The 14,348-nt window shown below is 40.9% G+C and overlaps 1 protein-coding gene across 37 annotated transcripts in view; it reads left to right on the plus strand.

Annotated features, from left to right (window-relative positions):
* The window catches only part of MAPKAP1 (MAPK associated protein 1), a 233,532-nt gene that overhangs the window by 142,116 nt on the left and 77,068 nt on the right, over positions 1–14,348 (plus strand). For all 37 annotated transcript variants that reach the window (XM_081588533.1, XM_081588538.1, XM_081588554.1 and 34 more), the window contains one exon: positions 394–503. In XM_081588533.1, coding sequence (XP_081444659.1) covers positions 394–503 — 110 coding nt within the window. The remainder of the gene's footprint in view (positions 1–393; positions 504–14,348) is intronic.

Here is a 14,348-nt window from a genome sequence, read left to right on the forward strand (position 1 = left end):
CACACATGGACGCACCCCACGTTTCCCCTCCAGGCCTCCATGAGCTTTGATATGATGGTAGTAGCTGCCTGCAGTGACACCTGCTGACATAAGCCAAGTGTATCATTTGTTAGTCCTTGCTGCAGGATTTTGCTAGTAGCCCACACAGACCAATTGGATTCATTTTAAGATAAACAGAAAAATCTTCCCTAATTCTGCCCTCTCTTTCACTTGAAACTGTTCATATTAAAATGCTTTTCTCTTTCTCTCTCTCATTAGAAGTAGGCTTATAACCCATTTCTTAATAATTGATGCTTTGGTGTACACTTATTAATACTTAAACTCAGTGAAGACTGCATTCACATCCCTTTGGCTGAATGTTGGTGATGATTTAATATTTGTCTTTTCCTGCAGAAATGCTGCTCATGGATTCTCCCTTATTCAGGTGGACAACACAAAGGTCACCATGAAAGAAATCTTGCTAAAGGCAGTGAAGCGAAGAAAAGGATCTCAGAAAATTTCAGGTGGGACAGTTAAATCACACCCTGGCAGTAGCTTAACACTTAGTTAAAAATGCTGGGTGTGGGTGTGCATGTAGGTGAGTGTTTGATGGCTGGCTGGATTGGTTCAGATATCATTGCTAGGTTCAGTTAGCAAATGTACAGCAGAAAGTGATTTTTAAGCTCCCCCTGGGCCCAAGGAAGGGGTTGGGTCAGTGGCATATGTGAGAAGATTCTGTTCATGTCGCTTATGGAAGCTTCTTCATTAATTTGTGATAGATTAAGACAAAGCTACTTGAGCTAACTGTTGGTTGGTGAAAAGCTGTGTCGAAAAACTGCTTTTAATTTCATGTTTTCACGTAATTTTCCATGGGGGAAACTTCTGGTTGCTAGTGTTTGGGGTATGGAATAAAACATTTTTTCATTTTTACCAAATGAGGGCAACTGTGGAAAAAAAAAAAAACTTTTTTTAAAGAAATCACTCACACACAAGTAGCTGTTAATCACTAATTCCTCATTACCCAACTTTATACAGAAAATAAGCTCGTGGTATTAGCTGTAATATTTAAAAGGTACAAGAAAAGAAAATATTCCCAGTATTGAGAAATAGCTCAAAGATCTATCATACCATAGCCAACTTGAATATAAATCTGCCTATCTGTGACATGTCAAATATCTGAGCTTTGTAAACAAATGAGACTTCTTAAACACCTTTGGCTTATGCTTCAGAAAGGGCAAAAAAGCATGGCTCAGGTTGAAGAAAATAGTTATGCGTTCCTTTTAAGGGGAGGAATATAATCTGTTCCAGATTTAATTAGCTATCTTCAGATGAAAGCTGAAGTTTTAATAAAAGTTAGAAGAGATAACACAGTGAAGGACACGGATGAGCTGTCTCAAGGCCATATTCCAGGGGAACGATAAGAGCTGTAAAAAATGGCAGAGGAGAGCAATTGAATGGAGCAATGAAAATCTGATTCTCATAAAAAAGAGAGAGAGAGAGAGATGCTGGTAGGGGCGGTTGTAGATGAGACCTGCTAGCGTCTGCAAGCAATTTGGATGCTTGCCAGGAGTCATTGTTCACCCTCGGCTGTGGCGGCTCCGTCCAGATGTGCCAACTGCACGTTTCGGCTTTTGCCAGCTGACTGCGCCGTTTGATAACCAGCTCTCTGGATGCCCATCACTGGCCGCAGAGATAGAATTAAATGATGATGATCTTCCCACAAGTTGGGAGAGGAAACAATGCATATAAATCTTGATTTCATCTCAGCATGAGAAGTCTTTATCCATCATCACTCATAATGAACAAGTCGTTAGCTGGGATGAATGGTGTTCTGGTTTTTCCAAACACCTCTTTTGTTCATTTTTTGGGTGACTTTTATCCATTGCATGGGGGTCAAACCTCTCTGCATTTAAGAGATGATTGAAGAGGCATAGCCTCTCCTTCCCAGGGGAAAGTAGATATTTGGGGGGTTCTAGGTGCCAACCTAATAGCATTTAAACAGCTTCAGTTATTTTAAAATGTTAAATGAGCATTCATCTACCTTTAGGATCCTGGTCTTTTCCTCTTGTTTTTGTTCCTAAATTTTTTGTATACTAGTTTATGACATATTTATTATATTCTAAGATAGCTTTATTCTGAATCACCCACGAGGAGGTAGAACTAACTTTTTTCACCTTCTTAATAGAAATTCTGCTGTTGCAGATTTTTTAGATCATGAAAGCTCATGAACTTGCTGCCATAAGCTGAACCAGTGTCTTTCCCTCTGTCTCTAGCTGTCCCTGTCGAATTCCAAACCTATTTATCTGTGTCCATCTCCAGCAACCATGGTTATCATACACACATTTATTTATGTTCACCTTTGTGCACACATCCCTGCCGTTTCCATCAGAATCTTTGCCGTATCACTGGTGAAGAGTTTGGACTTGTCTGAAGAACAGTGATCTGCATTATTTATTCCTTTTCATACTAGAGAAGTCAATTGAGATTGATGAATTTACATAAATTACTGTCCATTTTCTTGATCCAAAAGGCTTTTAAAAATAAGAAGCTCTTTCTGTTGCTTTGTTAAGTCTGGTCTCAGGAAATAGAAGGATCTCCAGTTTGGAAACTGGATGTTTATTTTAGGTTAGCTCGATAAAGGCAGGGTATGTTCTGTGTCTTTGAACTTTGTATTGTGGGGTGGACTTGTTTTGGAGGGTGATTAATGAAGAGGAAAATCCTCCTGTTATAGAGAGAAACACAAGTACATTTACTTAAAAAAAAAAAGTCGGTTAGTGCTCAGAGTTGGCTATGAAATACTTGTTACTTACCCATTCTGACACCTGAACTTAGTCATGAACTTGGTGGCAGGAGATGCCAGGTTAGAGACCCTCATTCTGCCCTTCCTAAGCCTCTCCCACAGGGACCTGCTCAGTCTTTGCAAGAAGGTGCCTGCCCTGCCTGGTGTCTGGCTCAGCCCTCTCTTCAAACAGCTTTCACCGGATTGAGCGCAGAACAACATTTGTCTCTGCTACTCTTATTTAACTTAAGTGAGAAGGGAGAAATACCACTTAAGATTAGACAACATGTTCCATGTGGGGAAAAGAGTTCTCACACTATTTGTGCATTAGTGGTTAGTTGTACTAGACCAGGATTTCAGAATTCCTTTGCTGGGCTGACAGTGAACTTTAGCTGCTTCCTCACAGACCTTTAACATCTGTCATCTGTTTTTTCCAACTGACCTTACAACTCTCTGTTTAATGATAAAAAATTGAGAACTTAAACTATTTCTTTATTAAATCAGGCTGTGGGCTTAATGACCATCCTAGTGTTTAAACACTCTGTTGCCCTTCCCTCTGGCATTCCCTCACCAATTTTCATTTATGGAAAATCAGAAGATGGTAGATATTTGAGCAAAAGAATTCTTCTTTGTTTAGGTAAATAGCTTTGTCAATGGAAACCTTTAGGGTTTTATTAGAAAATATTTTTGCTTTTTACGGATAGAATATCATTACAGACACTTGTAACTGATCTAAAATTTTGACTTGCATTATTTGTAATTATTTCATCAAGTCATAACTATTTATGAACACTGCAGGGTTTTGCTATTAATATTCATATACGGAACTTATAGTAATCTTTTCACAGTGTGTTCCAGTCAGTTCTCTGCTAAGGCTCATTTTTTAAGCCCATTTTTAAATGTCTCTTTTAGATTCTCTCTCTGGCTTTTCATTTTATTACTGACCTACTTGACATTTGGAATCTACTTGCATTGGCAGAAAAATCCCCGCTGTTTAAGAAAATTGTAAATGAATAATGTGGTTTTAGAAGAATTAGCAGAAACTTCTTTACTAACTTTAGGTTGGGTGGGTATGGTTTTGACATAATGAAGAATAGCCTGTCAGATCCCTTTATTTAATCAAGAAAAAATACAGACCTGTTATTTATTGAGTAAAGGCTTTAGTTCATCAGGTTCTCCTTTTATCAGGTTCATCCTCAAAATCAGTAATGAGCTTCTTAGTATTTTGTTGTTGTTTAAAATATTATTACCAGCCTCCTAAAGTATAATGTTGGGTATGACAGAGGCAGTTGAGAAATGGAGGTAGATACAAATTCAGTTTTAACATTGATGCAGAAATATAAGTATCTCTGGATCTACACAGAGAAGGCTTTGAAGTAGGTTTTTCTAAGCAGAATAGTTTTCTGGCTCTGTTCGGAGGTGTTCTTCTTTATCATTTGCTGAAATATTGAACCAGAAGCATATTAACTTTTTTCCTTCCTCCCTGTCCATTCTTGCCTTTTAATGTGAAAGACAATTTTTTATTAGTCTGAAGATCCTTTTTGAAAAGTTCTTATAATATTGTTAATAAGACTTATGACACTTATTGCTGCTTTTCTCATACAAAATTTCACCTAGAATTTGAGAGAGAAATGTTAGCTTTGTCAAGTGAACTCCCTCTTAACTTCTCCATTTGGAGTCACAGACCACATTGTTGCTTGCTAACTTACTGTGTTTTCACTAGACCCCTAGAATGTCACCAAGGGGATAGTCTAGTCTAGGACTTCTCAAGCACTATTCCTAAAGTACTGCAAGGAGCAGAGAAGGGAGTGAACATCTCCCACAGGGTGTGTGGGGTTCTGATCTGAGGGACAGCCAGTGATGACATCATTGGATTCTCCAGTTTTATCTTAAAAATTCATGTAAGATGTAAATATCCGTACTGTATTTGTAGCTGTGTGTACATTTACTCCTCATGTCCTCTCCTGGGTCGGACCTGTCCTGGGGGCAGGGAGACAGTGGTGAAGCAGACCAGGGTGAAGGCCCTTGCTGAAGAGGAGCTTAAGGGAGAGTAGACGGAAGGGGCTGAGAGCTAGAAGCTGAGATGCAGAGGTGCTCACTGCTTTTCCTAGGATGGTCAGGAAGTTCCTCTCAGAGAAATTGACATTGAATTGTGACCTTCACATTGAAGCGGTGACGAGTTGGAGAAGGGCAGTATCTTTCAAAGCCTTGGCTGTTAAAAGCATACTGCTTTAACATAAAAAGAACATTTCCGTTTACTTTGCAGTTAGTTAACTTTCTGCTCTCCTCAAAAAAATTGTAGTGAAAATGATCATTGAATTCTTCCCTATGCTCACTTCATACATCATCTTAAACATAAGCAAGTCTCTCCTTTTTTTTTTTTTTTACCTCCAGAATATATCCTAAATTCAGTCTTTTCCATCTTCATTGAATGAGTCCAGATCACAGTGACCTCACCTGGACAGTTGAACCAGCCCCTTGGCTGCTTTTTCCTGCCTCTGCTCTTGGCCCCTCCAGTCTCATGCCTACAAAGCAGCAGACAGAGAGGTTTTTTAAAAATATAAATTAGATCGTATCTGCTCCAAGCCCTTCAGTGACTTCCAGTTGCAGTCTGAATAAAATCCAAACTTCTAACCACTGTGAAATACACTGAGGCCCAAAGAGGTAATGGGACATACAGAGGAAAGAATTGGAAAGCAGTACATAGTTGATGGTTACAGTATGACAGAGAAGCACAGATCAGGCCCAGAGCCCGGGAAGCCAAGGTGGGGACTCACAGCCTGTAACCTAATACAGACGGGTTGGAATAGACTGGCAACACCTGGGTCAGTCTCTGACTCTCTCCCTGCAACCTCACATGAGAGGCCTTACTTTCAGGCCAGATAGGCCTAGACAGTTATATACAATACTACTATTAAGAATGTTTTAAGGGGATTTGTGTGTCAGGGAGAAACTGGTCCTTCCCCAAGATCTACTCTAGCGGGGTTAGAGCTGATTTATTGAGCGCCTTTGTGTACTTACAGACAGCATCTCGTTTAATCTGTACAACACCCCTAGACGGGAGATCTTATTGTGCCTATTTTATAGATGAGACTTTAAAAATGATAAAAAAAAAAGTAGGAGGAAATGTGCATCTTAGAAATAAGGAACTATTGATAGCTATATGTGTAATATGTAATAGCTATATGTGTAATTATGATATCTATATGTGTAATCATACACTTTCCTCTCTCAGCCCCTCTTTTCTCAGTTCTAAGAGAAGTTAAAGTTACCCAAATTTCCCCAGTAAGCAAATGACAGAATCTTAAACTGGAGCCCAGACTTTTTTGACCTCAAAGCCCGTACTCTTTTTATTACACCATGTTGCTTATTAGAACCCTAATGGGAGAACAAATTTAAAATTCTGTAAACAGAAATGTTCATTGAGTCTAAGATCTAAATGCACCAGGGAAGTGCAGCATTTAAAGGAACCCTGTGGTGAATCTGGATATAAAGCCAGGAATTCTTTTTGTAATTGCACAGTTTATCTGTATTGGTGTCAGTTTTAATGTTTTATGTCTAGCTTTCTTAAAGCAACATACACCTGTCCTGAGCTGCCCTGTGGAAAAGGGAAGCCCATATGTTTTAGATGGAGTAGGGTTTTTAACACTCTACTAAGCTAAAGAATCTTCTGGCTGTAAAACTGAACAGAGTCCTGCTTCTCATGTAGAAAAACCCAGTCACCTTCCTTCTGTGAAAGTAGTTTGCCAGCCAGAAACACAGACATGTACTTTCCTTATGCTGTAGCAAATAATCCTCTTTTTAAAAAGGAGAAGGAAAAGGTAAATAGGACTGTTTAAATGTTCTTTGTCAAAAAGGCAGTACTTTCTGCAGAAAACTCCTCATGAAAGAGTAAGGAATCATGCAGATGTCACTCATGTGTGGGAGCTGGATAAGAAATAAAGACCTGATGCTGGGTATCCAGTGACTCAATAGGAAAATGATACAGTAAATGCAGACTGCCAAGATGCTTACAAGTCAGAAGTTGCCCCTGCAAGGAGCTTGGAGTTAAATATTTCCCCTGCCTCCTTTCTCTGCTGCTTTATCTTGTGGCTTCATCTCACCTGAGCCTCCCCGTGTCTGGAGTGCTCTGCGGCTCCTAATGGATCTTCTTGAGTATAGCGCAGAGCACGTTAAAGATGGCATTGCAGCCGACTGTTTTATCCAGAAAGCCTGGAAATTTAGAGAATTTATGTCAAGCAAAAATCTTTTGGAACTACTTTAGAGACCCAATTATTTTAGAAGGGTGTTATGAGCTCTCGTAGCCGCCACATCAGAAAAACTTGAAATGTATCATTAGCCAAAACTACGTTTGACCAGCATTTATTCTTCCTACTAGTTGCTAATCTTTCAGAAGTTCCTTTTCCATCACAAAATCTATTCATTCACTCCATCTGGGGCAGTCACCGGCATGGATTAGATTAAAGGGGGAAAAAAAAATGGAAGAGAAAACACAAAGACTCCCAAGAAGCTCCGTGAGAGCAGAGGGGGCGCATGCATTCTGGAGTCAGGGACCTTTCCCGGGACCCACTAGGGACTAATTCTGAAACCCCACTAATTTAATAATAGCACTTCAGGAAAGAAGAAAGAAAGAAATACTACGATATTAAATGTACATATGGATTGTAAGCTGTATCCTGATTTTTAAAATGTTTTAAAATGTATTTTAGAGTAAGAAAACCGAATGTGTCATCATGTACTTACCTCTCTGAGCTGTCCTTTCCTGAGCTGTAACATCCTGAGAGGATGAATCAGGGGCACCGTACAGAAGGCTTCGTGTGCCCGAAAGCTCCGGGTGGCTCTGAGATACCCTGCTTAGTGCAGTAATCATCATCCAGTGCTGCCTGCTCCATTCCAGCCACCGTATGAGAAATCAGGTGGAAAACCTGATGAAGAAACAGACTCAAAAAAGAGGCACTAAAATATGGTACATGAGCTACTAAAGCAGCACGGATAAGAGAGTGCTTAAAAATTACTGGGTGAGGCAGGGAACTGAGAGAAGATGCTCTGGAGTAAGTAATTTGACAACTTTTTTTTGAAGATTAACTAGGACTTTGCCAGATAGGTAAGTGAGAAAAACATGCCAGGCAGGGATATTCTGAGGTGTAGTCACAATATTCCAAATTTCTCGAGTAGGGATAGGCAGAGGATAAGCTGCTAGGCAGGGCCAGAGCCTATCAGGGCAGGCTCCTACTTCGGCTCAAAACCAGAAGTCCATTGATTACTGGGGGGCAGTTATGCCGAAGGCACTGTGTAGGCACCAGGGATTTCACAGAAGCCAAGAACTGATCCTTACCCTCAAGTCGCTTACTGTCTAGTTGGGGCAAGAACCAGGCATTCCCAATGCCAGGCAAGTGCTGAGTGGAAACAGACATAGGACCTGGGTGCACACAGTGTCAGGGAAGCCCTGGTCCAGTTTCAAGGAGTCAGGGAGGACTATCCTAAGCAAATACTCCAGCTGAAACCGGAAGGTGAGTAGAAACTGGCCAGGTGAGGAGGGATGAGAAAGAGCTCTTCAGCAGAAAGAACAAAGTAAGAGCACTTCGTGCCTTCTGGAAACCGCAGGTGGCTCAGTACAGTAAAGTGATGGAGTAGGAGGAGCTGGGAGGGTGGGGGTGATGGGACCAGATCATGTTTGTAAACTGTGCTGAATTTGAATTTTATTATGATGGCAGAGGTGAATCATTGGAAGGAGAGCAATATAGTCAGAATTTCTTTTAGAAAACGTGCTATGGTATAAAAATGGATTTGAGGACATGAAACAGGAGGCTCTAGAGGACTCGGTCCAACAGGCACCGAGCATGGAGACAGTGGGTGGTGCTCAGTTCACGAGGCAGAGGGGTGGACACCACGGTAAAGTCTCATTTCTTTTATTCAAGCTGAATGCACAGTTTAGGGAGAATTGAAAAAGCTTGGAGCTGCCACTAGGTCTCCTGGCTTAATATTTAAACAAGGTGGTAGCAGAAGATAGGCTTTTAAAGATTGTGGTCTTTTTTTCTTTTTTCTTTTTTAATAAAATTAAATACTGGTTGAAAACAAAATTCAGACTTTTTGGAGGTGTATGAAGTAAACAGTGAGTGTTTCTTTGTTGTGAACCATTTGGTTTTTTATTCACTTCACATGCAGGTATACATATAGGCTGTAAGTTTCATGTGGGCAGGACCCTGTTTTATGTTTTTCTTTAAATCACTGAATACCCAACATCTAGCAGAATGCCTGTCAAATAGAGGACACCCAAAAAACGTTTGTTAAACGAACTCATGAAAAATGTACCCATGTCATTTAAAAATAACACCCTGTAACAGGTATGATTTTGCTTTTTTCTTTTTTAACTCAGTATTGTGTCATAAGCATTCTTCTGTGTTAGAGTGACCACTGCATTTTTATCTTTTTAGTTAAATTCATTTAACTTAACTCTCTATTGATGGATATTTCGATTATTTCCAAATTTTAAGTATTAAAAAAACATGCAGTGAGCAATCTTGTAGGAATATTCATTGCACATTTTTGCTAGGTTTTAAATATGGGATTGTTTGTCAGAGGTTTGTTTATTTAAAATGTTGAGAAAAACAAACTTCCCCTCAAAGTATCTACCCGTTCTTGACACTCCGAGAGTTATGTGCGAGCACCTCTTTCCTCACCTTCTTCCAGCACTGAATGTCGTCAGTCTTGAACTTTGCCAAACTGATGGTTGGCAGTTAATAGGTATTTAATTTCCATTTCTAGATTTCTAACATAATGAAGCATTTCTAAAGTTTTTATTAGTCACTTATCTTCTAAAAGATAGTTCTTACGTCAGTTAACTGTTTTAGTGGGAAGAAGGATTGAGAGGAAGTCTAATTTCAGAAAACTATTGTTAAGAAATGCCCCCATAGTTTAGATACAATTCTTCCCACCCCACCTACCTCTTTCTTGCCCACACAGGTGTGCACACGCACACACACACACACCCCAATATGTAGAGAAAGGCATGCATCCAGGCCAGGCCATTTTGCTTGTTGCCTCCTGGCCATTTGTTCACCACCAAATCTTTTTTTTTTTTTTCCTGTGTTTAGAGAGAACTAGCTGGTAATTCACAAGACTGCATTTCACCTTATTTGATACTTTTTTTTGTTACCTGCTTGCTTTGTTATCAAACCTAGTTTAAAAAAGATTTTTGGTTACATAGTTTTAGTTTGGTACATGATATACAGTGCTTAGAAAATGCATTATACTGGAAATCGGAAATGTAGACAAAAAAGCTGTCACCCCTTAAGAGGTGTAATTTGGGGAGGCATGTTGCAGGACGCGTCTGGCAGCTTTATGAACAGCACCAGCACCAAGGGCAACTGCAGGGGGTTAATGGGGACCCTGCATCATTCCTTGCCATGTGCCTGGTGAGTAAACTCCTAGAAGTTTCTGGGAATGGTGGCAAGTGAGGAAAAGGCTGCAACCAACAATCAGTGTCACAAAGTGGGGATGACTAATTTGCTGAGGAAATCGTTGAGACAGATGTTTAATTAGCTGAAGTCAGAGTGGATAAATTGGGAGAGGACTGCCTATGCAGAGAGATGCCTTTTTCCCTCATCTCTCATTTAACTGTGGGCTTTTTTTTTTGTCCTTACTGTTTTCTTTTTGAAGATAACATCCTCATAAACTGGGGGAGCAGGAAAGAGGGGGTGAAGAGAAAGTAACCTTTGTTTACACTTACTGAACAGTTACTGTATTCTGATATTTTTGTATTTAACCTTTACAGAAGTCTTGTGAGATGGGCATTATCTCCTTGCTGTGATCGAGAAAGCTGAAGCTGTGTGCATGCATATTGTGTATGTTTATGTGTGCATACTCGTGTGTTACTAATGAGTAAAGTAGATGAGATATGAACCTAGACCCCTTAATTCTTGAGCCCATTTTTTTCCTGTACCACAGTTTCTCGAGAACACTTAAAATGCAATGCAGATGAGGGAACTTTCTGGAGTAAAGGTATTGACAGGAGCTGGTGTCACACAGGTGTATGCATTTGCCAAAACTATCAAATAGTACTTGTACAATATATGTGTTTCATTGTACGTAAATTTTACCAAAATATTTAAAAGATTCTTAAATGTTGAAAACCAGTTACTGTTAATCACACTGAAGTACTCAGGCGTGACTGTACTGACATCTGTTCCTTACTTTGAAATACACTTTTAAAAAAAGATGGACTGAGGGATAGATATATAATAAAGCCAGTACAGTAAGGTGTTAATTGTAGGATCTAGGTGGTGGTTACATGGATTTTCAGTGTACTTTTCTTTTAATTTTTTGTGGTTTTAAAAAATGTTCATAAGATAATAGGAAAGAACTCATTAAAATGTAAAAATATATGATTTAAATTCTGCTCATATTGACATAAATTTCTGAACTTACAAATGTACATCCTCATGGCATAGAAAACACTAATATTCTTTTTGTAGGATGCTTTATCTTTCATTACTTCACATGTTAAATGATACCTTTGAGATCACAGTTTCTTCCGTTGACCTCTAGTTTTAAGTAGCATGTGGAGTTATGAATGTAATAAGAATTTCTACCACTCATCAAATGTTCAGACTTTGCCAGGCAGTCTACCACTTTTTAAAAAGATCATTTCAACAATCTTAAAACAACTATTTGAGTTGGTTGTTATTTTTGTTTTATAAATAAGAAAGCTAAAGCTCAGAGAGGCTGCAGGACTGGTCCTAGGTCACAGGTAAGCTGGGAGCCGGGGCTTGAATCCAAGTTCAGGCTCCCAACCACGGTGCTGTCCCTCCTCCCCTGGCAGAGGCGACAGGGTCCCCGGCTCAGTGGGGGCAGGGCGCTTTCCTCCCAGCTTCAGCTGATGTGACAGCATGGTTCGTGGAAGGGGCGTAGGCTGTGGAACCAGCCCAGCCAAGTCCCCAACCCCGCTGTACCTTTAACACCAGCTGTGAAGGTAGGCAAGTCAAACCTTTCTACCTCAGTTATCTCCTCTGTCAGTAGGGGCAGTCCTGTCTACCTTACAGGTATTGTTGTTTTGACTAAAAGCATGTAAAGCACTCAATCTGTAGAATGCATTCAGTGAGTGTCACTGCGTTTATCCCCATGGTCACAGCCACACTCAGCATACTATAGAACCTGGCTTTTTAGGTTGTGATTTCTTTCCTACCCATAGGACTTGGCCTTTGCCTGTGCTTTTTGTTTTTCCAGTGAATTAAGTCTATAGAGAGCTTGTACCCTGTGAAAGAACCAGTCTTTGAATTTGTTTGGGTGTGGATCTGCCGGAAGCACCCTTTACATGGAACAAGGAGAAAACTTGACCCAGAGCGTCAACTCTAATTGTTTTTGACTAACAAAACCCAAACCATATATATAGGGGTGGCTTAATGATCGGGGCTCATTTGTCATATAGCTTATATCAGCAAATTTAATTTACTTCAACAAAGATTCTAGAGACAAAGTGAACAAACCATCATTGCCTGTACCAAACATGTTTACAAGCAACTTTTAAAAGCCCCTGTATTAACAGTAGCTCGCAAAGGCTATTGCTTCTTCTCAGAAAACATTTAGAAGAGGAAACAGAATTAAATACCAGTATGATTTTTGAGTGAATGACTACAGACAGAGAGGCTTGGGGTGCTGCCTCTGCCCCTTAATTTTCCCCACCAAGAGTCTTGATCTCCCCCAGAGGAAGTAGAAAGCCCCCTTGCTTCTGCTGAAAGCCCTCTGTCTTCGGGCAGGCTGTTAGTGTGTTTATCCTGTTAGGAGCTGCAAGGAAAACTCTTCCTCTACCAAGACTGGGTTTAGACACCTAAAAAACCATCACTTTAGAACAGTTGCCCCTCCACAGAAGACTTCTCCAAGACCAGCCCAGGGACCTGAGACACCTACTCCTTCCTCACAACTTTCTGAGGCCTGACCATGGAGCTGGTCTATCCCCATAAGCAGTTTAATAGGCAGTGTTCACAGTTTCAGTAACTACTTTCCATAACGAGCTTTTCCTTTTTGAGTAAAGTCACAAATACGAGGCTTTCTGCAACAGCTCTAAATATTTTCAGAAAAATGGTCTTTAGTGAGGGTATTCCTTTTTCTGCTATACCTTACAGTGACAATAATGCCCAGAGACAAAGATGACTTAAAATCAGGAGAAAGACATCAGGAGTGGCACTGGGAAACAGGTCTGGGGAGGACATGTTGGCACCTACTTCTCCCTAGCTCCTGATCACAGCAGGCCAGTGGGCAAGTTGCATAGACTCCACTGTGCCAGCGAACCAATTTTTCAAACAGAAAGACAGTGAGATATGATTAAAACCCAAGTGCTGCAAGAGATACGAGGTGGTCTGTTGGAACTCCTCAATCTTCTCTTAAACTGTCACCACATAATTATAGAAATATCAAACCATAACCCCAGCTTCCCCCACCCTTTGTTCTTAGCACACTGTGTTTAATAGAACAGTGTGAATTAGGATGAAGTTAAGACAGAGTGTGACTTAAGTCTGGAAAATCCCAAGGGTCCTTCAGACCCCTCAAGCACAGACCCATCACTCAGTAAATGTTGATGGAATCTCTGCTGCATTGCTGGCAGTGGAGAAGGATGACCAGGCCTCTTCCTCAAGAGCTCTCATCCCTTTGGGGAGACGGCCAATAAAAAGTAAGCAAGCCAACAAGATGCCTCTGATGGAGAGTCTCTCTTCCAGCCTTTAGTCTGCCCACTTTCTGACAAAAAGGACTTCTGTGAGACCCAGTTTTGTCATTTGAAGGAAGTGCATCTCACCCCCAAGATAGAGCATTACCTTGGCCTTTCCACTTCAGTAGGTCATTTCCATGCACCTCCTCATTGGCTACCAGCACCACTCCCTGGTGCAGGAAGAAGTCGACAGGGTAGCAGGGGCTGGGTGAATTCATGAGCACTGAGGGACCCATTCAGGCCCACAGTGGGAATCTAGAGGCACAGGCCATATCTCAGCCTTGGAACTGCCAGAGAGAACACTGACCCTCGGCCACTCAGCCTAGCATCAGAGGTGCCACGGGCCTCTCCCCAGTAAGTTCCTAATATGTTGATCTTGCCAGATGTTGGTGAGTCCCTACCAAGGCAAAGGATGAGAGCCATCCTTTCCTTTGGGATAGGGTTTAGGATGGGGGCAGTGAGCTTTCGTTGGAGTCAAATGGAGGCCCTTCATGCAGAGGAATGGGTTCCTTTTGGTTTACCAGCACCAGATCTGAGCAGCACCATAGATGGCCCGCAGTTGGTGGCTAACACGTGTTGTGGAATGAACTAAGGAGAAGCAGTGAGAGCCCGTCTATAGCCCACAGCTGCTGCTGTCCCTCCAGCCCAGGCCCAAGGCTGCTCATTTCCTATTTAGGAATGGACTCAGTGCACTTTGACTGTTGGAGGTCAGACTTCCTTCAAGAATCAGATCATCGAATGAAAAATGTAAATATCCTAAAAATGAAACACAGCATATCAGTTGAAATTAGTGTTGCTTCCCAGGTTTCCCTACTCACTTGAATCTCTAATGAGTCCTGCGGGAGCCAGAGGAGTATACCAGAAAGTCATTTTAAGTATTGATGTTCA

The sequence above is a fragment of the Giraffa tippelskirchi genome, chromosome 4, assembly GCF_054371585.1.
Source record: "Giraffa tippelskirchi isolate mGirTip1 chromosome 4, T2T-mGirTip1v1.2.pri, whole genome shotgun sequence".
In the NCBI taxonomy this organism is placed as follows: Eukaryota; Metazoa; Chordata; class Mammalia; order Artiodactyla; family Giraffidae; genus Giraffa; species Giraffa tippelskirchi.